Source organism: Xenia sp. Carnegie-2017, unplaced genomic scaffold, assembly GCF_021976095.1.
Source record: "Xenia sp. Carnegie-2017 unplaced genomic scaffold, XeniaSp_v1 HiC_scaffold_25, whole genome shotgun sequence".
NCBI classification, from domain to species: Eukaryota; Metazoa; Cnidaria; class Anthozoa; order Malacalcyonacea; family Xeniidae; genus Xenia; species Xenia sp. Carnegie-2017.
In genome coordinates, this window is record NW_025813488.1 from 5,786,426 (window position 1) to 5,810,364 (window position 23,939).

General features: G+C 34.6%; 5 protein-coding genes and 2 long non-coding RNA genes across 9 annotated transcripts; 3 read left to right on the forward strand and 4 right to left on the reverse strand.

The window, feature by feature from the left end:
* Positions 1-439: 439 nt before the first annotated feature.
* On the reverse strand, positions 440-4,170 carry LOC124452809 (beta-1,4-galactosyltransferase 1-like). Its single transcript, XM_047003430.1, has 7 exons — positions 3,669-4,170; positions 3,438-3,562; positions 3,124-3,240; positions 1,924-2,111; positions 1,370-1,492; positions 683-790; positions 440-622 (listed from the first exon to the last, which is right to left on the reverse strand). Exons 1-7 carry the CDS (start codon positions 4,168-4,170, stop codon positions 487-489), a joined length of 1,299 nt encoding a protein of 432 aa, XP_046859386.1. The 3' UTR covers positions 440-486.
* LOC124452811 lies at positions 3,712-4,259 on the forward strand. The gene is made up of 2 exons (XR_006950879.1): positions 3,712-3,799; positions 4,066-4,259. It is a non-coding gene; the product is annotated as an uncharacterized LOC124452811 (long non-coding RNA).
* Positions 4,260-4,652: 393 nt separating this feature from the next.
* Positions 4,653-8,585, reverse strand: LOC124452810 (beta-1,4-galactosyltransferase 6-like). 3 transcript variants are annotated; one of them, XM_047003431.1, is made up of 7 exons: positions 7,875-8,564; positions 7,489-7,613; positions 6,839-6,953; positions 5,857-6,043; positions 5,501-5,623; positions 5,211-5,312; positions 4,653-5,130 (listed from the first exon to the last, which is right to left on the reverse strand). In XM_047003431.1, exons 4-7 carry the CDS (start codon positions 6,015-6,017, stop codon positions 4,995-4,997), a joined length of 522 nt encoding a protein of 173 aa, XP_046859387.1. In that variant the 5' UTR covers positions 6,018-6,043; positions 6,839-6,953; positions 7,489-7,613; positions 7,875-8,564; the 3' UTR covers positions 4,653-4,994. The 3 variants fall into 3 exon arrangements, with proteins under 3 accessions (XP_046859387.1, XP_046859388.1, XP_046859389.1); XM_047003432.1 differs by lacking the exons at positions 7,489-7,613; positions 7,875-8,564 and adding an exon at positions 7,177-7,278; XM_047003433.1 differs by lacking the exons at positions 4,653-5,130; positions 5,211-5,312; positions 5,501-5,623; positions 5,857-6,043 and having other exon boundaries at positions 6,845-6,953; positions 7,489-7,610; positions 7,875-8,585.
* A 13-nt stretch (positions 8,586-8,598) lies between these two features.
* LOC124452808 (crooked neck-like protein 1) lies at positions 8,599-15,926 on the reverse strand. Its single transcript, XM_047003428.1, has 21 exons — positions 15,719-15,926; positions 15,553-15,642; positions 15,302-15,364; positions 15,108-15,199; positions 14,786-14,869; positions 14,259-14,333; positions 13,400-13,638; positions 13,087-13,193; positions 12,599-12,760; positions 12,067-12,195; positions 11,819-11,890; positions 11,681-11,740; positions 11,496-11,576; positions 10,943-11,008; positions 10,495-10,575; positions 10,336-10,428; positions 10,126-10,227; positions 9,930-9,994; positions 9,572-9,662; positions 9,400-9,492; positions 8,599-8,800 (listed from the first exon to the last, which is right to left on the reverse strand). The coding sequence occupies exons 1-21, from the start codon at positions 15,767-15,769 to the stop codon at positions 8,687-8,689; spliced, it is 2,010 nt and encodes a 669-aa protein (XP_046859384.1). The 5' UTR covers positions 15,770-15,926; the 3' UTR covers positions 8,599-8,686.
* Positions 15,927-15,999: 73 nt separating this feature from the next.
* Positions 16,000-17,544, forward strand: LOC124453246 (dynein regulatory complex protein 8-like). Its single transcript, XM_047004021.1, has 4 exons — positions 16,000-16,124; positions 16,186-16,258; positions 16,418-16,497; positions 16,595-17,544. Exons 1-4 carry the CDS (start codon positions 16,003-16,005, stop codon positions 16,818-16,820), a joined length of 501 nt encoding a protein of 166 aa, XP_046859977.1. The 5' UTR covers positions 16,000-16,002; the 3' UTR covers positions 16,821-17,544.
* LOC124453247 lies at positions 16,260-16,814 on the reverse strand. The gene is made up of 2 exons (XR_006951029.1): positions 16,685-16,814; positions 16,260-16,466 (listed from the first exon to the last, which is right to left on the reverse strand). It is a non-coding gene; the product is annotated as an uncharacterized LOC124453247 (long non-coding RNA).
* A 5,223-nt stretch (positions 17,545-22,767) lies between the features above and the next one.
* LOC124452662 (thioredoxin, mitochondrial-like) lies at positions 22,768-23,784 on the forward strand. The gene is made up of 4 exons (XM_047003252.1): positions 22,768-22,793; positions 22,961-23,136; positions 23,302-23,425; positions 23,498-23,784. The coding sequence occupies exons 2-4, from the start codon at positions 22,961-22,963 to the stop codon at positions 23,618-23,620; spliced, it is 423 nt and encodes a 140-aa protein (XP_046859208.1). The 5' UTR covers positions 22,768-22,793; the 3' UTR covers positions 23,621-23,784.
* Positions 23,785-23,939: the final 155 nt, after the last annotated feature.

Here is a 23,939-nt window from a genome sequence, read left to right on the forward strand (position 1 = left end):
ATCCAGTGGATAGCGCTAATTGGCCTTGGTGCAGCCGGACCTATGGCATCATGGTACATAAAATACGTAGTAAAAGAGAGTAGTGGGATACAACGTGTCCAGACCATCACAGAGTTAAATAGATGATTTAGAAATATCACATCAAAAATATTTTAAGCTTGGCAAAGACAAAAGATTAAACAAAGCATGAGGCGAAAGCATTGACAAATGCATTAGGAAGACTTGAATATAAGCTTAGAGAAGAAGAAATGAAGATTGAAAAGATTAATCTAACAATCTACAAGATGTTTCTCTTATTTCTGTCTGGAAAACAGATCGCATAAACTGTCCAGAAAAATATTACTTTGTCATTACTGTCTATGACATCGCATTTGTCACATTGGGTGCGTGAGTGTACACCAATATTCATAAAAGCACAGAAGAATCGTTTGATTAGAAATTTTAGAAAGTAAAAGAATCGAAAATTTATTAAGTGCTAGTATCTCTTCACATTCTACTGGGATCAACTTCAACGGTAACCCGAGTATACAATGGTCTCTCGACTATTTTTACAACCTCGTACTTTAGTGAATTCAGACCGTCTTTACGCATTCGTTGTTCAGAAGTGACGAGTTTATCGAATCTAAAAAAATAAAACGTCATTAAAAAGACATCATAACTGCACATGCGTAATAGGAATCACCTCAATGGATCAGGATCAGCTTGTGATTTAGTATGGTGTATTTGAATCATTTTATATCTCCCAATCGACATACTTGGTCTGGTCAACTTGAATCCTAAAGCCATAATTCTTAAACACAGAAAAAATGATGAAACAAACTAGATTGTAGTGTATATGGACCTCAATAAAACAGTGGCTTCGCAAGTTTTCAAAGGTTGTAAGTGTTCCAAGCTCGATATATAATCTAGTAATACCACTACGCGATATTAGTCAGTTTTATTCTTGGGTTGTTAACGACATCATGTCAGAGTAAAACATGCCAGTCAATACATCATATACATACGCAGTGCTGTAGAACTAAATTTATCAGATGGGGGCTCTCTTGACGTTTTTGTCAATAGTGCCCTTTTAAAATTACCCATTTCAAAGGTAGAAGGGGGCTCTTGCCCCAAGCGCCCCACTCACTTCTACAGAACTGTACATACGTTAATGCAACAAGTTAAATTGGTGGGAGCTCTTCTTCTAAGGTACGTCCACACTTAAAAAATATTGAGTATCTAGACAGCCAGACATTTATGGCTTCCCAAGCCCCAGCAATAATATGACGAAATATCGTACAAATCACATCAGTTGGTCTCCAATATCTTACAGTATATTTATATGGACTATCCTAAAACCGAAATCTCAGTTCGTCGAAGAGTAAAATACCTCTTATATAGATCATCATCTTCTCCCCCCCAGCCCCAAAAGCGGTTGGAAAACCCATTGATCGCAACAAAGTCTTCCTTTTTGAAAGCACCAGCTCCGCCAAAAATTGTGGAATAAGGTAATCTGGAAATTTAAAACGTCTCGTTACGAAATACCTGACATCCTTTGTTTCGATAAGCAAAATAAGTTTGGTGGCATACACTAAAATTGTTCGTTCCCTTATAGTAAAGAAGCAGTTGATTTTATGGGGGTTTTTCTAAAGAGTGTAAATGAGAACTCCACCTGATTCCCAGTGTTTAGAACGCGAGAACCCAACCTATTCTCCAATATCCAGCACAAGGGTACTACATCCTACCTCCGTCTCCAGCACATGAAAACCCCAACTTACCTCCAGTATCCAGCACAAGGGTAAACTAACCTACACCCACAGTATCCAGCACATGAGAACATGAGAACTCCATACTAACCCCAGTGTCCAGCACATGAGCACCCTACACTACCTCCAATGTCTAGCACATGAATACCCGACCTTACCTCCAGGATCTAGCACTTACTGGTATGCAAATTTATCAACAGCGACTGACAAATGTCTTGGTGCGCTGGGACATCCATAGTAATTTCTATCATCTTCAGGAATCAGGTCAACATCGTGAAATACGAAACACTTGAAATCACGAAATTTTAAAGCTTCCTTGTAACCAATATTGAACAGCAACGCTCGGTTGAATGGTGTCTTTCCCGCCTGAATAAAAAAGCGAGAGAAAAAACGTTTCTATAAATAATCAATAGATACTAATCATGAAAATATAACATCCGTAGGATTATAAATGCTCACAACAATAAACACAGAAATCCAAACCACTAGATGAAGATGCTACACTATATAAAAGAGCATTGGCGTCAATCCTGTGTTAATATGGAGGCATATTCATATATTCTGCTATGCCTGACTAATTTCTTTTCAAAACAATTTCATTTTCAAAGAAATCAGCCTGGCATTACATAATATATGAATATCGCCCAAATTATCGCAGGATGGACGCCAATGTAAAAGCCACGATTGCTAAAAACAACGAAAAAAGGATTCAATAAATAACCAAGTCTACAATGACATTTTCCAAGAAAGCTCTTTAATCACTGCGTTTTCATGGCTTACCCAACTACGTTAAAGAATTAAAAAAATCCAACAAATCTATCCTTTTACAACACTATTTTTGATACACTTTATTCATGAAACCATCAAACGTCACCATAGCTTGATAACGACTATGGGCAACCAAAATGAGCAATCCAAACTCAATACATAAAAATATCATGTATCACAAGTCACTCAACCCACACTATCAAACATCTTCGATAGTTTTTCCATAGACATTGACGTGACTTCTCATTGAAAAATCATGTACCTCATTAAAACAAATCTATGTTTGTGTATAAATTTAATGGTGCAGGATGTAATTCCCAATATATTGTTGAAACTTCGTGTTATCAATCCACATATTTACTCCATCAATCAAGGAACACAGCACAATTGACAAAAAAACATTAAATCCACTGACATTTTTGGAATATCCCTCATTAAAAGCTACAGTGGTAACCTTTTTAAGCAGTTATGGTAAGATTTTAATAAAGATGAAACAAAACAATCATCAAATTTTATAATTTTTTTTGCTAAGTATGCTACAAAAATAAAAATTCATCAGTTAAATTACCACAATCCAATGGTCCATCAACAAGTCTACATTAATAATTACCTGTTCAACGACTACTATTCTATAATCCAACAACTGTCTCGTCAAAAAAGGATGTATGTGACGTAAGAATATTTTCAGCTGTTGTTCACGATTACGAAAAGGAATTATAATTGCAACCTACAAAACAATAATTAATCAAGATACAGATATTGTGGTACAAAGGCAAACATATTCATGACATTCATTGTAGGTACATCAGATCAGTAATGTATTTGATCAAATCCCACAAGACATAATCTCAAAAGCATTTCCTATACTATACATCAATATACTCATGTTGTAATAAATCAAAACATATAACCATGAAAGTTTACCTTGCTAACAGGAATACATTTTGTTGGCCACCAAGCACCTCCTTTCTTAATCGACTCTTTTCCAAATAACTTTTCTATATCATCTTCACTATCTGGTATGGTCTTGTCTACGGCAAGACGACCAACTAACATGTTAAAACAAGTCAATTAGACATGCGCTATGATTTTCTATTTGCAAGAACCAACAGTTTTACATCATTTTGATTATTATACATTTCTGTTAAATCTCACCTAACTTTTCTCCGCTGCCAGAACAATTTGGCAAGCTATCTTGATTTGCCTCTGCATCCATTTGTTTGATAGTGGAATATTTTGTTGTCTCGAGTCTCAATGTGGATTTCATAGTAGTTCTTTGAAGTATTGTAGGTTTTGTTGTAGTTCTCACTATTTCGGTAGGAACGTTTGTTGTTGTTAACGAGTTTTTTGTAGTTATAACATCTTTGTGTTTTACATAGCGACTAGCATTGCCACCTTCAGCTTTGTCCTCTGATTTGTCTTTATATTTATATTCTGTGCTGTCTGATGATTCAGCCGTCACTTTGATCTGATTTATTTCATGTGAACCACTCGCTTGATCTGACTTAAATAATGGATCAGCCAAAATATTGAATTCATAAACTTTTTTCAGATGGCTAACATAAAAAATCCCATCAAGTGTGGCAAAGCGATAAATCAAAACACCAAGTGCAATAAAACAGAAACATACAAGAAAATATCGTAAATATCGAACCATCGTTCACAAGCCAATGCAGGTCTCCGACAATATATTATGTATATAATTTATAAATAGTGGTCAAATCAAAATATAAAATTGAAACAAGACTTTATCCTCTCATTTCCCAATAAAATACAGTCACCTGCTTTCCGTTTGTTTAAAGATTACTTTTTTCCTATGTGAATTTCAATAACCACTTCATTTTAATTATATATATAGTTCATTTTATTAGCAACACTGCGGTAGCCATGATGCACAGACTGTAATTAGTCTTAATTTATTCGGTGGAATTTCACTGAGTTCCCGTTTCCCGTCCAGGTAATTATCCGTATCTCTCTAAAATCAAATTGCAACATTGCTAAATACGCTTGGTTATTATCAATTAACTTTTTCAAAGTTTCCTTCTGAATCTCTTGAGTGAAATGAATGAAGGACTAATATATATGAATACACAGAGAGGCAAAAGCTGAAGTGGAAATAAAGTTTAGAGCAAGAAAACATATGATGGAATCCTTCTAATCCTCTTCACTGACTCACAAAGGCGTTGTGCAATCGTATTTTCTGAATACAAATAAAATGTATTATAATGTTATTTTTCAACACAGTTCACTAGTAAAGCTTGCAAGGTATAAGGATTGTTCTTTGCCACCAGATGAAGTAGCATTACCTTTTCCAGGAACATTTACCAATGTATCTGTCGTTGTCTTTCAAGTAAAGACGCAAGAAATATGTACACACCAGTGCTCGTGATTTTCTCTTTATTTTAGCTTTCAGTGTACGTCCATTTTCACGAAGCAAGTTTTAACTGGAACTGGAACAGCCCAGTTACAGCGATTTAGATTTCAGACCGCACGAGGATCAACATTAACCAAAATCTGCGTGAACAGTTCGTGTTCTTGAAATTTCAGCACGTCGTATTTCAGCGAGTTAAGTCCATCAATGAACATCCTTTTTACAGAAGTTTGTAGTTTTTCAAATCTGAAATATGGAATTCAAAATATATTGACGATGATCACAAAAAAGAAACGAGTCCATTCTTACAACAAAGTTACCCATACCTAAAAGGATCGCCAGGGGCACTGTTGTGACCAATTTTCACCATTGTGTAGCGACCAATAGACATACTTGGTCTGGACAATGTATAGTGAGCAGCAAGAATTCTATAAAAAAAAACACACGCAGTGTAAAATAAATGTAGAAATTAAAGAATAGTTTTCATAATGCAATGGGGTAAAAAAAGCATTATTCTATCTGTTAAATGATTTGTTGTATACTTGTATTGATTGAGTTGAGCGTTTGTAAAGCATATCTACTATAGCATCGCTTTGCGCATGTGCGAGTTATTTACCTTTTATACAAGTCGTCATCTTCTCCACCCCATCCCCAGAACTTATTTGAAAAACCGTTGATGTTTTCAAACTGCTCCTTGGTAAAGGCGCCAACACCACCAAATATATTATGATAAGGTAATCTGGAAAACAACAATAACTTTACATGAGTCTGAACGCAAAAAAAAGTTTCGTATGTGAAGAAACGTCAATAATCGGGAGCGACATGATTTCCAGACACTATTTATTTAGATTAAGTGAATAGCGTTGCTGGTCGACTGTTTTCTTTAATTTTCACAACATTCGAGAATAGACGAGGAGTGTTTTCTAAGCAGTAGGTTAAAAAGAGTCAATTTTTTACAGCCGCGTCACTTACTTGTAGTGAAATTTATCAACAGCCACAGATAAATGTCTTGGTCTTCGCGGGCAGCCATAGTAATTTAGATCATTTTCTGGGAGCAGATCAACATCGTGAAATACAAAACATCTGAAGTTGCCAAGTTTTAAAGCTTCTTTGAAACCAATGTTAAATAGCATCGCTCGATTGAAAGAGTATTGCCATTCTGTAGCAAAGGAATTCCAAAATCAGAACGACCATTCTACAATTCTAAGGTTGTTATTCTTGTAATGTGTAGTAGTGTCGTAGTGTGGCAGTGTGTAGTGTGTAGTGCTTTTGCAGTGTGCAGCAGTCTGGCAGTGTGTAGTAGTGTGGCAGTGAGTGTGGCAGTGTGTAGTGTGTGTAGTGTGTGTAGTAGTGTGGAGTGTGTGTGTAAAATGAGTGTGTAGTAGTGGCAGTGTAGTAGTGTGGCAGTGTGTAGTAGTGTGTGTGTAGTAGTGTGAAGTGTGTGTAGTGTAGTGTGTAAGTTGTGGTGTGTGGAGTGTGTAGTGTGTGGAAGTGTGGAAGTGTGTAGTGTGAGTGTGTGGTAGTGTGAAGTGTGGATGTGTGGAGTGTGTGAGTGTGAGGTGTGTGAGTGAGTGTGTGAGTGTGTGGTGTGTGTGTGAGTGTGTAGTGTGTGAAGTGTGTAGAAGTGTGGCAAGTGAGTAGTGTGTGTGTGTGGTAGTGGAAGTGTGCAGAGTGTGGAAGTGTGTAGTGTAAGTGTGTGAGTGTGTGTAGTTTGAAGTGTGTGTGGCAGTGTGTAGTGTGTAGTAGTGAAGTGTGAAGTAGTGTGGAGTGTGTAGAGTGTGTAGAGTGTGGAGTGTGAGTGTGTGGAAGTGTGGAAGTGTGTGTGTGAGTGCAGTGTGGCAGTGTGTGGCAGTGTGTGTGCAGTGTGGCAGTGTGTAGTAGTGTGGAAGTGAAGTGTAGTAAAAAGATTAAGAAAAGTAAAATAAAGAAAGAAAATATAGTTTTACTAACAAACCTGCTCAACAACTATGACTCTGTAATGAAGCATTGCCTTTTCAATATTGGATGAATATGACGAAGAAAATTTTCAACTGCTGATAACGATTGCGATATGGTACAATGATGGCAACCTTAAAATGAAAATAGGTCGAGGTTAATTTGTAGATGATATACAAAGCTCGTTCTTTTGATGGATAAAACTTGGTTTCCATCCCGTAACGCTGTGTTTTGATATTTTCAAGCGTGTTTTTTGTAGTCACTTCAGTGCGACGGTACATGATCCATGTAAGTCAGCATACATTCGAAAACTTCTTGCTAATATTTTACAACCAAAAGTTTGATTTTGAAACATACTTATTATTATGTATTCCAACCCATGCTAAATCCGCTACAGCAGCCTGCAAGACCACTTTGTGAGGTATTTAAGCAGCTCAGTTTCTATCGGTCACAAAATGGCATTGACTGGCTACCATGGTAATCAAAAAATTAACGAAGAGTAATTTGTACACGTTACAAAAAAATTTCAATGTATTATATTAATCGATGGCGTGGGTGTCATATACACAGTTATTCTCATGCTGAGATCGGCAAAGAACTTTGTTCAATAAACGTTTGCTCACGTGCTTGAAAGCCACAGCAGATTAATATAAAGCCCATAAAATATACCTGTCGCCAAGGTTTACAAAGAGTAGGCATCCAAGTTCCACCTTTCTGTACCCAATTTTTATCTTTCCAAGAATGTTGGATGTCTTGCATGTTGGGAACAGATACATCAATTTGCACTCGTCCTACTTTAAAGAAATATGAGACGGTATTTCGGTACAAGAAAACAATAAATGCCAAAGTACAATACCGCAAAAGTTACTTTGGTTTTTATAATTGAATTATATTTCTCATCTGATGTAAATTTAAAGGAAAATAAATGAAAATGTTTATAAAATTGAGCATATTTGTATTAACCCAGCTACATAGTTCATCCGCTATTTATACTTCCGCAACTTGATCAGAATTTCGAGAACAAATAAAACGTAGAATTTATCAAATGCACTTACGAAAGTGTTTACCCTCAGGCATATAACATTTTGTCAAAACGTGTGAAGATTTTCCTTCAACAGCAGAGGACGAGATTGACGTATTTAACAAAGTTAGCTTTCGTACGCGAGTATTGTTGTGAATTGTTGAGTTGCTTGACAACGTTTCCTTCGATTTTAAATCATACGAAAGAATGAGAATTTTTCCATAATTGAATGCAGTACTTTCTTGTGAGAACCAAAGCATGAAACTTGTGACAGATATAATACAGAAAAATGCAAAACATCTTGCTAAAGCACTACGGTTCGCCATCAAGATTACGCACTCCAAAGTTTCGTATTACTTGTAGCTTCTCTACAAGTTTCATTTGTTTGAGTTCAATTAATTAAATTCGATGACTTGGAAACGCATTTTGTGCCATTTTTCTAAACATGCTAACACCTCTTTCATTACAATAAGACATGTTTACATACAGGTACAGATAAATTGTGTTGCTAAATTGCATAATTCATGAGCTTAATTTGATAACGACTTTTATAATGGCCTTCAAAGCAAATAATAGCCGATGAGGTGTCGCTATCCATGTTTGCCTTCAAATAAGACGTTTCTGGGAGCAACTCACATGTACCTGCAAAAATTATAATGGGATTATGAGCATTGAGCGTGCACATCACCTGCGCGTGTGCTCATAATCCCATTAACAATCTAAAGTTTGTACGATTGCAAAGTTTCTTCATACAAATTAAAAACTCAAAATGTTTATTTGCTATTTTATCAATACAATAAAAGAGTGATGTGGGCTATTCACAAGTAAAACTTATAAGACTTCATTCTATCCTTTGTTCTGCTTCCACAGTCTTGCCATTTGAAGAAGTTTGAAGTTTGGAAGATTATCTTCATCGTCCGGAAATATATAGTCGTAGAACTCTTCCCATCCAGCGTCCGACTACATAAAAGGAAAGAGACCATGGAAGCTATGCTACATCAAATGTTTTATGTAAAGGGAAAACCACAAACAAAAGATACAGATGATTGTTACTTTATGATGCAAATAACAAAACAAGAGCATAAGGAAGACACTATGTGTCTATTTTACTATTTTTTGGTGAATCGGGTATGGTATGGTAACAAAATGGTTAAAACAACCCCCCCCCTCCCTAAGTTACCTAAGGTCAAATACTTTTCTATATCTTTCGGTATGTTTTCCAATGGCTAAATTTCTTGGCATATTATGTTTTCAGGCAGTTTCGTTTTCGATATGTACGTATATCCAACAAAAGAACTGTACGACTATAACAATACACACGCTCATTTCCCACAACTGCTATAACCTTGATCAAAGTAAATCGATCATTAGGCTGCAACGCATCCTCTACATTCAAATGCTTGTTTATAATAACCAGTTATATGGGATGATATATATATACATGTATATAAACAAAACGATAACCTGATCTTTTTCATACTATACAAGGGAAAAAGCCTGTATAGTATGAAAAAGATCAGACTAGATATTGGAGTTCATTTGGTGATTTTTAAACTTACACCATCATCAGTTTCAATTTTCCTTCTTTTCTTGACTTTTCGAGGCATTTTCTTTTGAACAACTTCCAGCGATTCTTCATCACCGACCGTTTTCTACGAAAAATATGAAAATTTCTCCAAAACTCTGATGTAAAACAAATCATCCCAGCAAGCGAAGAGCAATGACACTTACTTCAAATTGCTTCCATGATTCAAGAAGCATTAGTCTTTCTTCTTTCTCCTCTGCATTTTTCAATTCACGATTAGCTCTCTCGTAGACATTTCTTCACAAAAAAAAAGAAAATAGAAGTTTTGTAGTTCTTACGCAAAAAAATGATAATATAATGCCTTCACCGATTGCAAAAGATGTCTCTAAAACTAAAATTACTAAATTAAAATTCCTATTGATTCTTTACAATAAAGTCTAGTAAATGAGTCCAATTTCTTTTTACACAAGCGAACACCTCAGGTATTTCAATATTTTAACGATGGGTTTCAATCACAATCACAGAAAATACAGAAGAGTAAACATTAAAATCAGTAAAATGTACCTTGCTAGGACATTGCGATCATCAAGATCGGTTGTCAACTGAAACTGCGCGTAGCTGATCCAGACCTTAATAACAACAACAGCTGGTTTATGTTAGGGTTGAGCCTATACCTAAGTATGCCATGACATGACACACAAAGCTCCTTACAAGATATCAAGTAATAATGAAAAGGAAAAATGTGATAAAATGTCCATACTTTAACGTGTTGCGTTCTTTCCAATAATCGTTCGTAGAGATCTTTGGTTTTTTCAAATTCCTCTTGACTAATTTCGAAATCGATATACGCCTTCCACAAAACCTGGTCCAATTTCAATTCAACGATTCGATTAGCAACGTAATTTTCAAGATAGCTTATAAGACACAAAATAAAATTACTGAACGAGTTAAATTAATAGCAAGATCAAACCTCTGGCATATCCAACAAAGTCTGTCCCACGGCTAACTCAAAAATAGCACGTGCTCGTTCAGTATCACCAAGAATAGTCTCCAACTCTGCGTACTTATAAAAATGCTTACAGTCATGTCACACAAAATAAAATATATACTACCATTACAAATTATATACTTTTATCCATGTTGTACAATTCGACGAATTAAATTCCAAAAACTTTTCGTACAACTTTCGACAACGATCAAACTCGCGCAGCTGCAGGAAGAAAAATATACAAAATACATCAATCATTATCGAATCAAAACTTGACTACTAAAAGTTTACACTCAGAAAGCCTCGACCGTCAAAATCTCCTATTTTTTGTATACTCCAAACAAGTTCTTATATACTACTAACGACAGAACGATTCAAATGATTATTTCAACTTTTCAACAGAGAGGCTCAAAGTATAAGTAGTTTGTTTTAAGACACTTAGTCTAATTGATTAAAAATAACTCAATGTGTAGTATATTTGAAAAATATTGTGGGGTAACCGTCTCCCTTGTGTCCCCATGTTAAATGTTCAAAAAAGTATCTAATCTAGACTTTTTGCGAAAGAAAGGGTAATTAACTGTGTGTTAACCTGAAGTTCTAAGCCAATGTATTCTCTGAATAGTTTATCCTTCGGACATTTTCCAATAGCGGCACCCTAAACATATACATACATGAAGTACTCTCACTTAACGATTTTAACGGCAAGACTCGCTAAACTATTATTGTGAATACTTCAATGCAAATAAACTACACACGCAGAACTGTGATGCAATCATCAGCCTTGCCATCAATGATTGTCATAAAGCATCTACATCATCGATTTAAAAGGTTTGATACAACACCGCAAGGATGTTGGATTGACAAGTCAGTGTTGTGTAAAAGTAAATAACTCAAGGGTTTACACAGCATGACCAATGATGGTGGATAGATCATTCAGTGCAATGTCAACGAAAAGCTACTGGTTAGCATTAAACGTAGGGTAGTACCACGAAGTATGCACCTTGCTCAGCCGATGGAATATCAAAATAAAAGTGGAGCACTCCTCGAGTTGTTGGTTTAATCAGTCAGTGGGATTTCAAAGCCAAAGATTTTAACACCATTCAAACTTGAACAATTGAAAAGTTTTCCCATGTTTTACTAACCAAAGCTTTTCTTGCGTTCACTAATTCCAACTCACGTATCTCGAACTGCGCGTACAGCAACCACATTTTAGCAAAAGTAAACTAAATTGAAATAAAATGCTTTGATATTTAGGATTTCCCCATTGAAAAATATAATCAAGAGATTCGTCCTTAACAGAACAAATAAAACAAATGAGTCCATGAACCTTTTTATGGGGAATGACGTCAAGACAAGCCCTGTACACTTGCCTTGTTCGATCCATGTCCTGTATAAAATACCATATTAAAACGACTGACAAAATTCAATCGAAAAAATGCTATTTGGCAAGAGAACAGCGTATTACCTTCGCAATTAGTTCTTCGTATAAGGCATAATTAATCCACAAGTATATGTACCGTCTCCACAATCTTTTTTCCTTTAAAAAACGAGTCGAGAAACTCATCTACTTATGATGTGAAAATTTTATAACTGTTACAGACCAAAGTTTGGCATATGTATTCTGTGAATGAGGCACGTATGAAATAACTAACAAGCTGTTTATGTATGCAGTTTTGTGGCACATATGTTCTACATTTGTGTTTACTTCTGTACCTGTGTAGGAGGAATGTTAGCTATGGCCCGTTCATATGTTTCTCGAACAATGTCAGAAGTGGACTCATTTTCCATTAGTCGGATGTAGTCAAACCATGCGTCGTAGTTGTTTGGGTTAGCTTTGATTTCCTGCGAAAATATTTGCATAATTTTGTTCACTGCTCATGGTCGAATATCTACAAAAATGCTGCAAATCATAGCATCCATTTTTTTCTCAGACCTCTTTTTATAAGATGATTCCTGTGTAAAGGCCTTTGTTATATTTGTGTGACTGCAAGTTGCAGCATAAACCACGGAATTAATACCATTAAACATCATGCAGTAAGATTTAGCCAGAAACGTATAACACTGAACAACATGCTATAAGATCTAGCGAGAAATGTGTAACATTAAACAACATGCAGTAAAATCTAGCCAGAAATGTAAAACATTAAACAACATTCATTAAGATCTAGCCAGAAGTGTATAACATTAAACAACATGCTCTAAGATCTAGCTAGAAATGTGTACTATTGAACAACATGATGTGTACCTCTTCATATTGAAATTTCCTTTTTGAGACAATCACATCTTCAATGCCTCCCTTATCACCAAATCTCTTCTCGTGTTGAGTGTAAAACTTATAAAGATCTTGACATTGTTCTTTGGGAAGATGATCAAGAGCAAACTTACAGATAACTCTCACTCTTTCGTGCTGTAAGGGTAATATGGGGATAGTAAAGGTAAAATAGGGTGAACGTAGTAGACTACGTCTCAACAAAACGAGAACTCTGGGGTCAGCGATTTAAAACAAGATATTTAAAGCTAATTCTGGGTTAAAACTTAACCCAGTGTTCCTGCTGAAGGATTTGCAAAAACCTGTTTGTCACGAAACTTAAACTCACGTAAAAATAATTTGCCTCAAAAAATTTTGTAAATCTTTTATTTTTGGGACAAAGCTCGAATTTTCATACACTAAGCCCCCGGTAGAAGAAACAACTTTGAATAGGTTTTGGTAGGTGAGAAAAATATGCATGTCACCTCTTTACAAGATTCCTCGAATCTTGCAAATGATACGAACAATTTTTCATCCATGTTTTCTTCACCGTAAAATTCTACTGCCCGTTCAAACACTTCGCGTGACTTCGCTAAAAAAGATAAAAATGTTCATGGGTAATATTGGGCGACAAAAAAAAAAGATAATATATTTATCAGGCAAAAACAATTCATAAATAAACAAAGAGAAGCGAGAGACAAAAAAATTAAAGCAAAGAAGAGCAAAAACAAAGAAGTGCATAACGAAGGTTTTTCCACACACAAAACTAAGTGAAACAACAAGTTCATTTATATTTACTTATATTTCCGTGTTTCTCTTCAAATTTTGCATACTTTATCCAATTTTTCACCTCAGGGTGGACGTACACAAAACGCTCGTAAATATTTCGAGCTCTCTGAAACTCCTTAAAACGAAGTTCTAAATTAATGTATGAGTGCCAAGCTTGTTCTTCAGGTTCCCATTCCATCCACCGCTCAAACACTTGTCTAGCACCAGCAACATTTCCCAACATTTCCTCCATGTAAGTATATTTATACCTGCATAATTTAAAATAAGTTTGTAACATCATTTAATACATTAAATGTGTACTATGTTGCTTCAAAAACGTTGTTGTCAGCTGTAGTTAGACAACTAACTTATAAAAATTAAATGTTTAATGATTCATCTTTTCTTTTTTTTCTTGAAATGAAACTATACTCTAGCTTGCATTTTTTAGATGTGTTGTTGAAGGTACAAATTGTCAGAACTATGTAGTTTTGTGGATGAACAGGATTTAGCTAAGCCTGTTCATTTTGGGATATGGTGAACTCAAAACATAACATTTTAAGAGTTCTCAGTGAAAAAGATTGACTACCAGTAGTACATGTGTTTACACAAAAGGAAATATTTAAACATATTTATTTCGTTGTATATCTTTTTGTAAAGATGACAAACTCAATAAAACGACTGAAAAACGTTATCAAAAGACTGATAAACAAATATAGTCTAAAATATCAAATCTTTTTTTTAAAATTTTTTTAAAGTCCTAAATTAATTTATTTAGATAAATAATCCGGATACTATGTCCGGATAGTATTCAGAATACTATGTCAGATATATCTCAGGGTATGATGATTGAAAAATTGCTTAAATAACTCACCAAAAAATAATAACTTACCAAAATTGATTACACCTAGGCAAAATGGTAACAGCCCTGTCCCAAATATTTCGGGCATGGTTGACTTGTCGATGCCTGAAAAGATAACACAACTATAACAAAATAACAATTCAATATATACAAGATTCATTAATGAATGTTTTATGCAGTGCGGTGTTTGAAATTAAATGAAGATATGATCTTCGCACTTTGCTGGACAATTTAAGCAATCGTCTCATCCCGTTGAGTCACCTGAATTTTTCAGGTTTATGAGACAATTGCTTAAATTGTCCAGCAAAGTGCAAAGATCAGATCTTCATTTAAGATTCATTAATGTCATCTCAGGTCAATCTAAATATAAAAAATACTGCACAATATTAGCATCAGTTTCAGTTGGGAGGAAGATGACTATATGGCAATGAATTAAAGTTCACTTCTAGGGATGGAATTAATCAATCAAATGAGAAAGAATGTGTAAAGTTTGTAGGGTTTATAGAATTAAAAACATAATGATTCTCATCAATCAATACAATGTTAGAATTCCATACTTCATTTCCATTTCTGCATATTTTAACCAAATGGGAATGCAACGATGATCAACATCAATAGCCCGTTCATACACAGATCTTGCCCTAAAATATAAGCAAGTCACATACCCATAATAAGCATCAATGGAAAATAAGTCTTTGTTCATGTATCAACATTTCAAAATCGATTGTCATTTCATATGAGTCAGTTTTGGGTGATTAAGATCTAAAATCTCACTGTATCCCAGGGCCCCTAATTTCTCTGAATGACCCTTTTGCAAATCAACATTACACTATGTATATAAACAATCAAATTATGTAAACATCAAGTGTAAAAGTCCACCTCTCAAATTCATGTTGACTTTCTTCCCATTGTGCATATTTTATCCAATTTGGCATCAACGTTCTGTTTTTCCTAATATTATCCTCAAATGCCTAAAAATTTTCGAACACAGAGTTTGAGCAACATCACTTTCAACAAATAATTCAACACTAATAAAATATTGAAGTCACATTTATGATAATTTTTAAAAGCACCTTTCTTTTTCGTAGCTTGTATTCCTTTAATTCCTCCGGATCTGAGATTTTCTGTTTTGGTGGCTAAACACAAGAAGATGTCATGTTTGAACAAAGGTAATAAAAGCGACAAACATTTCCATTTTCATCACAATCTAAATAAATCTTATACACTGTAATACAATTGGAATTCTACGTGACTTTAACAGATGTCATTACCAGAGATCTTTATTTGTTTACTTTATATTACAACCATACTTCCTGAAACTTACAGGTGGTACAACTTCAAGTTGCCTTTCTTTGGCCTCGCGCAAAAGCTGTTCTGCAGTTATTTGAACAGGTGCTGGAGCTTTATTCTTCACCTTTAAAGATAATTCATGTTTATAACGTGTTCTGCATCCCCATCACATACACTATTAAACACAGAACAAATTTTACCTTTGCCACCTTGGGAACTCTCTGACTTTGTTTCCCAACTGATTCCGCCATAGCAAAGCAGTATGCCACACAAAACTTGAAAACTAATCGTCGAAAAAATAGCAATTTAAATATGACAAAAGTCACATATAAGACTACTTCGATTGCATATAACGTGATTCGTGTTCCTCCATTGGGATTAAGGTAATTAATGGACTTGATCCATAAAGATACCCCATTGTCCAACGTCGCTCAGCATTGTACCCTTATTAATTGTCGTTATAGCAACAGACATAAAAAACAACATGGCGAACCAAATAGAGCTTTCCGCCAATAAGTCCAATAATAATACTATAGCCATGCAAAAGAGTATTTCTGATGCATTTGATATATTTGACCATGAATCCAATAAAACAGTCGACATGAGGTATTTCCAATTTGCTGTTTTATATGTGGTATCATTATAGCCATTGTTTTTTTAAAAACAGGGAGATAGGAACAATAGTACGATCTTTAAAATGCTGCCCAACTGAAGGAGAACTACATGATATATTAGCCGATGTAAGTTTTTGACGTTTATTTTGACAATTAATGTATGATTCACACCTCACGAGGCCACTGCATTTAGTCTAACGAGTATTTAAAACACTCTGTGTTTTAAACGTGTTTTATACGCAAAGCTGAAAATTGTGATTGTCATTCTGGATCGTCATTTCCCAGGTTGAGGAAGATGAACCCACAGGATATGTCCGTTATGAAAAATTTGAACCTATAATGATGAACATCTTGATGGAGAAAAAGTAAGCTTGCTTGTTAAATAATAAATGGAATCTTTTCATATATTTTTTTTGATTTTGTGAAATATAACCTTTGTATTATTCATTTCTTCGTCTTCAGGTACAAACCTTGTTCGGGGGAGGATATCAAGAAAGCATTCAAAGTACTAGATCATGATAACAAAGGCTATTTAACAACTGAGGAACTTACTAAATACATGACAGAAACAGGAGAGCCATTTACTCAAGAAGAAATGGAAGAAATGATGTCTGCTTCAGTTGACCCTGACCAGGGTGTTGTGCATTATAAAGATTTTATCTCTTTAATGGTTGTGGAAGAATCATAGAAGACAAACATTTCCACTCTTTCCACGCTGAACTTTATAGCTTCATCGTATATTTTCAATGAAGCACTGCCTTCAGGATGTTTACTATATAAACATGAGATACGATGGATTTTTATAAATGACATTTGGAAAGGCTGGTAAATATGATTGTTAGCAAAAGACTGTTAACGTTAAAAAAGACTTGATTGAGTTTATAAAACTTTGAATAATCTTTAAATAATCTCAATTGTAAAGAATGATGACAAGAAGATTGTACATAGTTGAAATCATCCGAATTTCCTGTGTCTCTACATCTGCTTATGTGAGAATAGAGAAACAATACTCAACATAGCGGGACGTTCGTCTCCATTCATTAGAAAGACACTCAAGTGTCCAGAAAATCTTCTATGTCGATGGCAGTTTTTAAATCACATAAAAACGTCTACAAAATGAAAGGAAAGGAGGAGAGTCGATGTCGAAGCAAGAAAGATGAACCTAATTTGGATCTGGGGAGAAAGACAGCCTTGCATGAACGTGATAATTGTGTACAAGTTTAAATAGAATGACTTAAACCCTATAGTTTAATCAAGAAAATGGTATTTTATACCTTTTCATTTGGTTTTTTGTCAAAACGTTTCCGCAGCCCACAGGTGATTTGTAAAACTCAAAAATCTCACAGTTCTCTTTGCAGACTTTGCTTGTTAAATGAAATTGAAACGTGAAACAAAACATCCGTTTTTCGTAAGGTTCGTTTATGGATTCAGAAGTTTTGGATTTAGCCTTTAGTATATTTATTTAACGTCACTGTTTCCTCTACTGCAGCATATGGATCAGAAGACTTAAGATTTGAGAGTGTTTCCCATAACAGGAAAACCACCACTTGACGCGGTGAAGTGCTGTTGTACATATATTGGATTTACTTCGCAATGAATGATCAAGGCGTAAAGGCTGTAAAGCACATGCGATAAAAGCGTAGACTATAAAGCACATGTTATCATGGCGGTTAAACTCAGGTTTTTGTGTCCTTAACAAATGACAGTATAATCGTTAGTCGTTTGATTAATAAAAGTCAATGACAATATAAAGAGTTACATCGTGGCACACACATCAAGACATTCGTAGCTTCTTTCACGGGATAATTACAAATATCAGTAATTCTATGAATAATACCCGTAACTTCAACTAGAGACACCAGTCTTAGCTTGGCGCTTCTTTTGAAAGGCCAGCATTTGTGTTGTTGGTTTCGTTTGCTTTCCTAACCACTGTTGAATAAACTTTTAAACAAAAATAAATTTCTATAAAAAACCAGCAAATAAACACTTGTTTCTGTGATATCATAGTTGTTGATCACATTTCGCATTTGGATTAAGTGGCCACTGATAATTGAAAATCCATTGTGCCAAATGGATGAGACGTTTTCAATTAGAACGAAATTACTGAACTATTAATTTATTGAACATGTGTCAGGTCTTCGAAACGCGTGCAAATTAATGCTTGTGGCGGGAAAATATCATTTTCAAATTATGTTCACCATAAGAACGGCCACAACCTATGGCAGTTACTGATAAACAAAATATTTTGTTGACTTTATGAGGTCATATTAAAGTATTTCAAATGTTTGAGATTGAGCAAAACACAAAAGCACAGACGCAGGTGCTTTTCGCCAGCTGTATCATTCAAACCTGCAACAAGGGTGTTAAACGTGTTCTATTACTTTTATCTATGAAAATGGTGATGACTTGTAAAAGGCTAGTGAATATTATTTTTGTGTAGTGGTAGGCTAGTGCTACAATGTTATCTGTGACTGTCTTGTAGTTTATGACGTATTACCTTTAAACCTTTGTAGGATCCTTCAAGACCTTGGAAAATTAAAATATATTTGATAATGCAAATAAAACTATCAATAGTCTTTGTGTTTCTGCATATAGCAGCTCCTTTTCTACCATTTATTATATAGACATTTCTAAAATTCTCGACGAACGTCGTCTAGATTTCCCACGGTGGCATTATGCTGTATTGGAATGTTGACAATTAATGGATTATCAGTGACTTAGTTCATTTGAACAGCTGAGAAAAGAGAGCTTATCACAAGTTCCGGTCGACCAGTTCGCTTTTGTTTAACAAATGACGGATGTGTGCATTGAAAATTTGCTTGAAATACACCAGTCGTTGCCTGCGTTATGTTGAAAATATTTAATCGACATAAATGGGAGAATCCTGTGTAATTTCGGTTTACGTTAGTAACGATCCTAAATGGACAGATGTCCTGTTCTACGTCCTTTTAATTTGTCATTTTTGAGGTTGACTTCAGCTGGAAGCTTCCGATTCTATATTATAAAAGTTCTTTCTTTGAAGAGTGCGTAGGTCACTAAACAAAAGAAGAGATTACGAGTTTTACAATTGAAAAGAAAATGCACGTTACATAAATCCAGCTGGTCAATATAATCTTTGTCAGTTTAGTGTTGAACACCGATCGAGTCGGACTATCTCTCTAATTGTACAGGAGTTAATAATAAAGGAAAAGATTCGTACTAAGACATTTCATCACCCATGTTAGCCGACACTCAACTACCTTCGAAGCAAGAACTCAGCAACATAGCGAATATAGCTTGTTCAGAGGATGAAATACTTATGGATGCAGACCAATGCCTCCAACAGGACATGATGAAGGAAGCGTTTTAGCCCTGGTGAAAATCTTGCCGTCAGAAATTCTTGATTCAAACAATCTTAGCGAACTGGATATTCTGGTATTAGCTATGGCATACATTAAGAGACTGGAGAGTGTTCTGGACGAAAATGTGGAAATGGAAGAATGACGATTTCATGAAGGATAACGAATTCTTTAATCCAAAGTCTCTGGATTATTAGTTACATGAGATCTGTTTATAACGTGGATATTCATCAACGTTATGAAGCATTCAACTAATCCAAATACATTAGGCAACTCTAGAATGTAATAGATTAAAAAGTTGTGTTGACTTCAATGAGTTGTCTAACTGAAACATAAAATGTACATTTTAAATTTGTGAAGCGTGAAAATCTTATGACAATTGATGTGCGGTTCAACTATAGGTTTTGGGATAAATACATTATGATTATGTCATATGATCATATGATTTTTGTCTAACGTTTTTATTTGTAAACCCCCAAGTATATACAAAGTTGTGATAAAGGTCAATTGCCCTTTGTAGCAAATATGTATAAATGAATTATTTTTTTGTATATAGATCGTCTATGGAGTATTTCATTCGCTCTTTAAATATATATTTTTGTTTATTTACAGCGTGTATTCATCGCAATTGTTGCTAATAATATGCACACTACTGCCTTCTTGAAAGTGTTTCATTTGATAGGAATGAAAGAAATTGAGACTTAATTTGCTGTGTTGCGTATTCAACTCGGGAACTTAATGGGAACAAGCAATTGCTACATTCTTAAATCGCACGTTTGTGGCAAATATGGGAATATGTCGCTTAGGCATTTATAGTAATAATTTTTTTCCTTAAACATCCGTTCATCCCACAATATATCTTGTGATTCTTCAAAATTTGCGCTGTGATAAAAAATTCACATTGACCTTAAACTCGGAAATTACTGCATATGCTTGTATTAATTTCACTAGTAGAAGTGGTCCTTAATTTCATTTGGTGTGGCAAACATATTCTGGGAGAGGTTTCCATAAAATCATCTCGACAAACGTATATAAATTATAAACATAAAATTTCCTATTTCACCACATATATTGAGATAAGTGAGTTGCATGTAAATATAACCTGATTATGAAATATACATCGATGTATCAGAGAAAATAACTGATAACATCATTGGTTTAAGTAATTATTATAAGTAATCACAAATAATTATTGTTGAAACGAACGCTGCACATTCAGGTTTTAAAACAATTTTCTTGTTTAGCATGTTTGACAACACAGCTTGAAATCCTTTAGCAAAATATAATGGTCCCCATCCACCATGCCAACGATAATAAAGTCATGGGCAGTTCTCTTTTTTGCTGGTGTCCCTAGTATTCTTGAGATGGAAGTAAAATGGTGTAGTTTCATGACACCGCTGATATATTCTGATTGAGCAGAGTCAAGGTTGGGAATATGGTACGAATAATTTGTTAAGATTGACATGGTCGTTCTTGGATATTAGTTGGAAACTTTAAATTCATCATGATCATAAATAAATAACAAAAGCTGTACACTGGTATTGCATTATAACGTTCCTACATGTCTGACAAATCTCAATAGCATATCTAAATGAGAATTGAGCTTATCAAATAAACTTTATGCTCTGGTAAATTACAATGTTTGTGTATGGCAAACAAAAACATCAAGTATGAGGTTAGGCGTCGCAATGCTACTCCTGTCCAATGCAAACAATCGAATGCGAACACCTGCACATTTAAAATTCCTCACATCAAGCGTCAATTTTATTCCAACTGTGACATTTTCAATGGGCTCATTGTTCATGAATACAACAACAATTATTAACTCTAGTGTTTTCAATGACGTACTAATAATAATTTTAAGCGTGGTTGATTCCAGCTGTAACATTATCAATTGCTATTTGTAGGTTTCAGCACAATTACAATTTGAAATGTGATTTTCTCAAATACCACGAATCATATAGCTCTTGTACCATTGAAAAGTTTCATAAGCATTTTAATTTTGAACCATTAGAAAGCTTTATAACTATAGTAATTCATACCATAGGAAAGTTTTAAAACTATTCTCATTTATGTTGGGTTTGATGCCGTGGCCATGATAAATAATCACACTGATGTCTGGAGGTTTTATTACATTTATTCCCACACATAGAAGAAAGACTAGCACACGACAACTAACTAATACACATAATGATACAGCTATTTACATACGTGACGCTAAACTGTGATTGGTCAGTTTATTTCCTCAGCTCTTGTTACAAATAATATCGATTACGTTTACAATCATTTCTAAAATTAAACATGTAGGAAGTTAACACACACTTTACAAGATACACATATACACATCACACGAGAGCATAACCTAACAATTTATAGCATTAGAAAGTCGCGTGACTACACTAAGTTTATGTCATGATCGTTTCAACTTTCAAAGTTTTTTTCGCGCTTGCAATATTGTTGATCACCGAAGATTTTCATTTAAACATAAATGAATCACTGGCTGCATTTTTTGAATGAAATTTGGCGGAAAAAAGTATTTGAAAATTTGAAAAATAGACTACAGCCTATTGCACATCACTCAAATTACAACCACACATTCGCTTTTTGCTGATTTGCCACGCATTATCATTTATTACTCGTTTTTTGCACTGATAGCCGTGCAAAAACAAGCGCTTGCAGAAGATTTTGTAAGAACTAGCTACACCATGCTTTAACTTGCAGAACAAAAATAGAAAGCGCCATTCTGTAGTAAAAGTTTTACGTTGCAACTGCATAGTTCATGTTTATACGCATAAAATATAACATGTAGTTGTTCACACTACCTGAATCTTTGTCCAAATAATGGAGTACAAAGTTGAAAATGATTTGAGCTGATTGGTATACAGTGCTTTTAAAAGTTACCCATATTATAATACTGTTGTTTCATATTTTTTTCTGCCAGTACGTTGCAATTTCTTCTTTCGATCTATTAGAGCTAAAATAGTATTATAAATGTGGTTTCAATTATACATTAGTATCGAAATGAATCCTTATTTCCTAATCTAAACTATTTAGCAAACACGTGCCATGTTCTCTCCATAAATCCTGATGGTTTACAATTCCTACAGTAGGAAACAAGAAAAGAAAGTTTTTCAAAAGAAAGTGAATAATTTTTAATAAAACGAAATTAGCGAGTGTTTCAACATTTCAACTTCGAGCAATCCTCCACTTGATTGTTGCATTTGATGCCCACATACGTGTACGCACGCGGACCTATTTTCTCTGTTAATTTTCTAATGTATAGATATATATGAAGTACTTCCGATCATTGCACAAAAGGCAAGGTAAGAAAAACAACACATTTTATGCCGAATGAATTACATTGCATGCCGAATGAATGAATGAATCTCATTTTATTACATTTTATGCCACTGGAAAGGTTTTTTTCAAAAGTCGAGTCTCAGGATGAAATAAATTAGGTGTTGTAGATTTTTATTGTATTTTTTCGTAGATGGCATACCGTATAGTATCATATCATCGGAGGTTTTTCTCTCCACATCAGCTTGCTGGAGTTTCTCGATTCTTTTCCTCCACAGTAAAACTAAATTATGATGTAAAAGATAATGAAGATTTTGGTGAAAAGGTCCTAAAGTCTGACAAACCCGTTGTCGTTGACTTTCATGCAACGTAAGTTTTTCTCCATGTTGAGGGACAACTGGGGACAGTGTGGATAATTGGAGGTCATTCAACTAATTGTTTTTTTTCAGGGAAAATACAATAATGAAATTGTGCAATATCTGTTTGGCAGAGACAGCATGTTTTTATCAATAAAACATGATACATTTTCTACTGATGGTGTGGCCCATGCAAGCAACTCGCTCCAAAGTTAGATTCTCTGATTGACTCTAAAAATGGTGCAGTAATGCTGGCTAAAGTTGATATTGATGAAAATACTGATTTGGCAATGGAATACGCGGTATGATTTAAAAAATTGTTGCATTTGATATTTGAAGTACACTTACCGTAATAATTGATGGTTGTTTATTAGATAACAGCTGTGCCTACTATTCTTGGGATGCGGGATGGAAAGATAGTTGGTCGAGTAGTTGGATTGGCTAGTGATGACCAGTTAAATAACCTATTAACTAAATTAACTGATGGACATGAATAAATAGGCATCATAATTCTAGCATGTTTTCAGTCAATTGACAAGGTTTAAGTGAACAGTGGTTGTTCAATGACTTCATATTGCAATCAATTTTAAAAATGGGGATGTATTTTATTGTCAATGATTTTGGTTTAAAGAAACAAATATACCAACTCCTTTCCAATAAACAGATGTGGCTTTACACATGCAACTAAATCATTAAATTTTTAAAATAGTATTTTTATCAGTTCTTATGAACATTTATGATGCAATCAAAGTTTAGTTTTGTCATCAAATGTCAATAATATTTTCGTTTGTATACACCAATCTGATGTGAACATTT

What these genes read in the sequence shown, in the direction of transcription:
- LOC124452809 (XM_047003430.1), bottom strand. Translation starts at nt 4,170, where the DNA reads ATGGTTCGATATTTACGATATTTTCTTGTATGTTTCTGTTTTATTGCA. An exon ending in GAATAGTAGTCGTTGAACAG is followed by an intron (nt 2,112 to 3,123) that starts GTAATTATTAAT and finishes TTTTTTATTCAG; the next exon opens with GCGGGAAAGACACCATTCAA. An exon ending in GATGATGATCTATATAAGAG is followed by an intron (nt 791 to 1,369) that starts GTATTTTACTCT and finishes TCTGTGTTTAAG; the next exon opens with AATTATGGCTTTAGGATTCA.
- LOC124452810 (XM_047003431.1), bottom strand. Translation starts at nt 6,017, where the DNA reads ATGCTATTTAACATTGGTTTCAAAGAAGCTTTAAAACTTGGCAACTTC. An exon ending in GTTGATAAATTTCACTACAA is followed by an intron (nt 5,624 to 5,856) that starts GTAAGTGACGCG and finishes GTTGTTTTCCAG; the next exon opens with ATTACCTTATCATAATATAT. An exon ending in GATGACGACTTGTATAAAAG is followed by an intron (nt 5,313 to 5,500) that starts GTAAATAACTCG and finishes TTTTTTTTATAG; the next exon opens with AATTCTTGCTGCTCACTATA.
- LOC124452808 (XM_047003428.1), bottom strand. Translation starts at nt 15,769, where the DNA reads ATGGCGGAATCAGTTGGGAAACAAAGTCAGAGAGTTCCCAAGGTGGCA. An exon ending in CTAACATTCCTCCTACACAG is followed by an intron (nt 11,891 to 12,066) that starts GTACAGAAGTAA and finishes CGTTTTTTAAAG; the next exon opens with GAAAAAAGATTGTGGAGACG. An exon ending in GATCGCAATGTCCTAGCAAG is followed by an intron (nt 9,663 to 9,929) that starts GTACATTTTACT and finishes TTTTTTGTGAAG; the next exon opens with AAATGTCTACGAGAGAGCTA.
- LOC124453246 (XM_047004021.1), top strand. Translation starts at nt 16,003, where the DNA reads ATGGCGAACCAAATAGAGCTTTCCGCCAATAAGTCCAATAATAATACT. An exon ending in AATAAAACAGTCGACATGAG is followed by an intron (nt 16,125 to 16,185) that starts GTATTTCCAATT and finishes TTTTAAAAACAG; the next exon opens with GGAGATAGGAACAATAGTAC. An exon ending in TACATGATATATTAGCCGAT is followed by an intron (nt 16,259 to 16,417) that starts GTAAGTTTTTGA and finishes GTCATTTCCCAG; the next exon opens with GTTGAGGAAGATGAACCCAC.
- LOC124452662 (XM_047003252.1), top strand. Translation starts at nt 22,961, where the DNA reads ATGGCATACCGTATAGTATCATATCATCGGAGGTTTTTCTCTCCACAT. An exon ending in GTCGTTGACTTTCATGCAAC is followed by an intron (nt 23,137 to 23,301) that starts GTAAGTTTTTCT and finishes CATTTTCTACTG; the next exon opens with ATGGTGTGGCCCATGCAAGC. An exon ending in ATTTGGCAATGGAATACGCG is followed by an intron (nt 23,426 to 23,497) that starts GTATGATTTAAA and finishes GTTGTTTATTAG; the next exon opens with ATAACAGCTGTGCCTACTAT.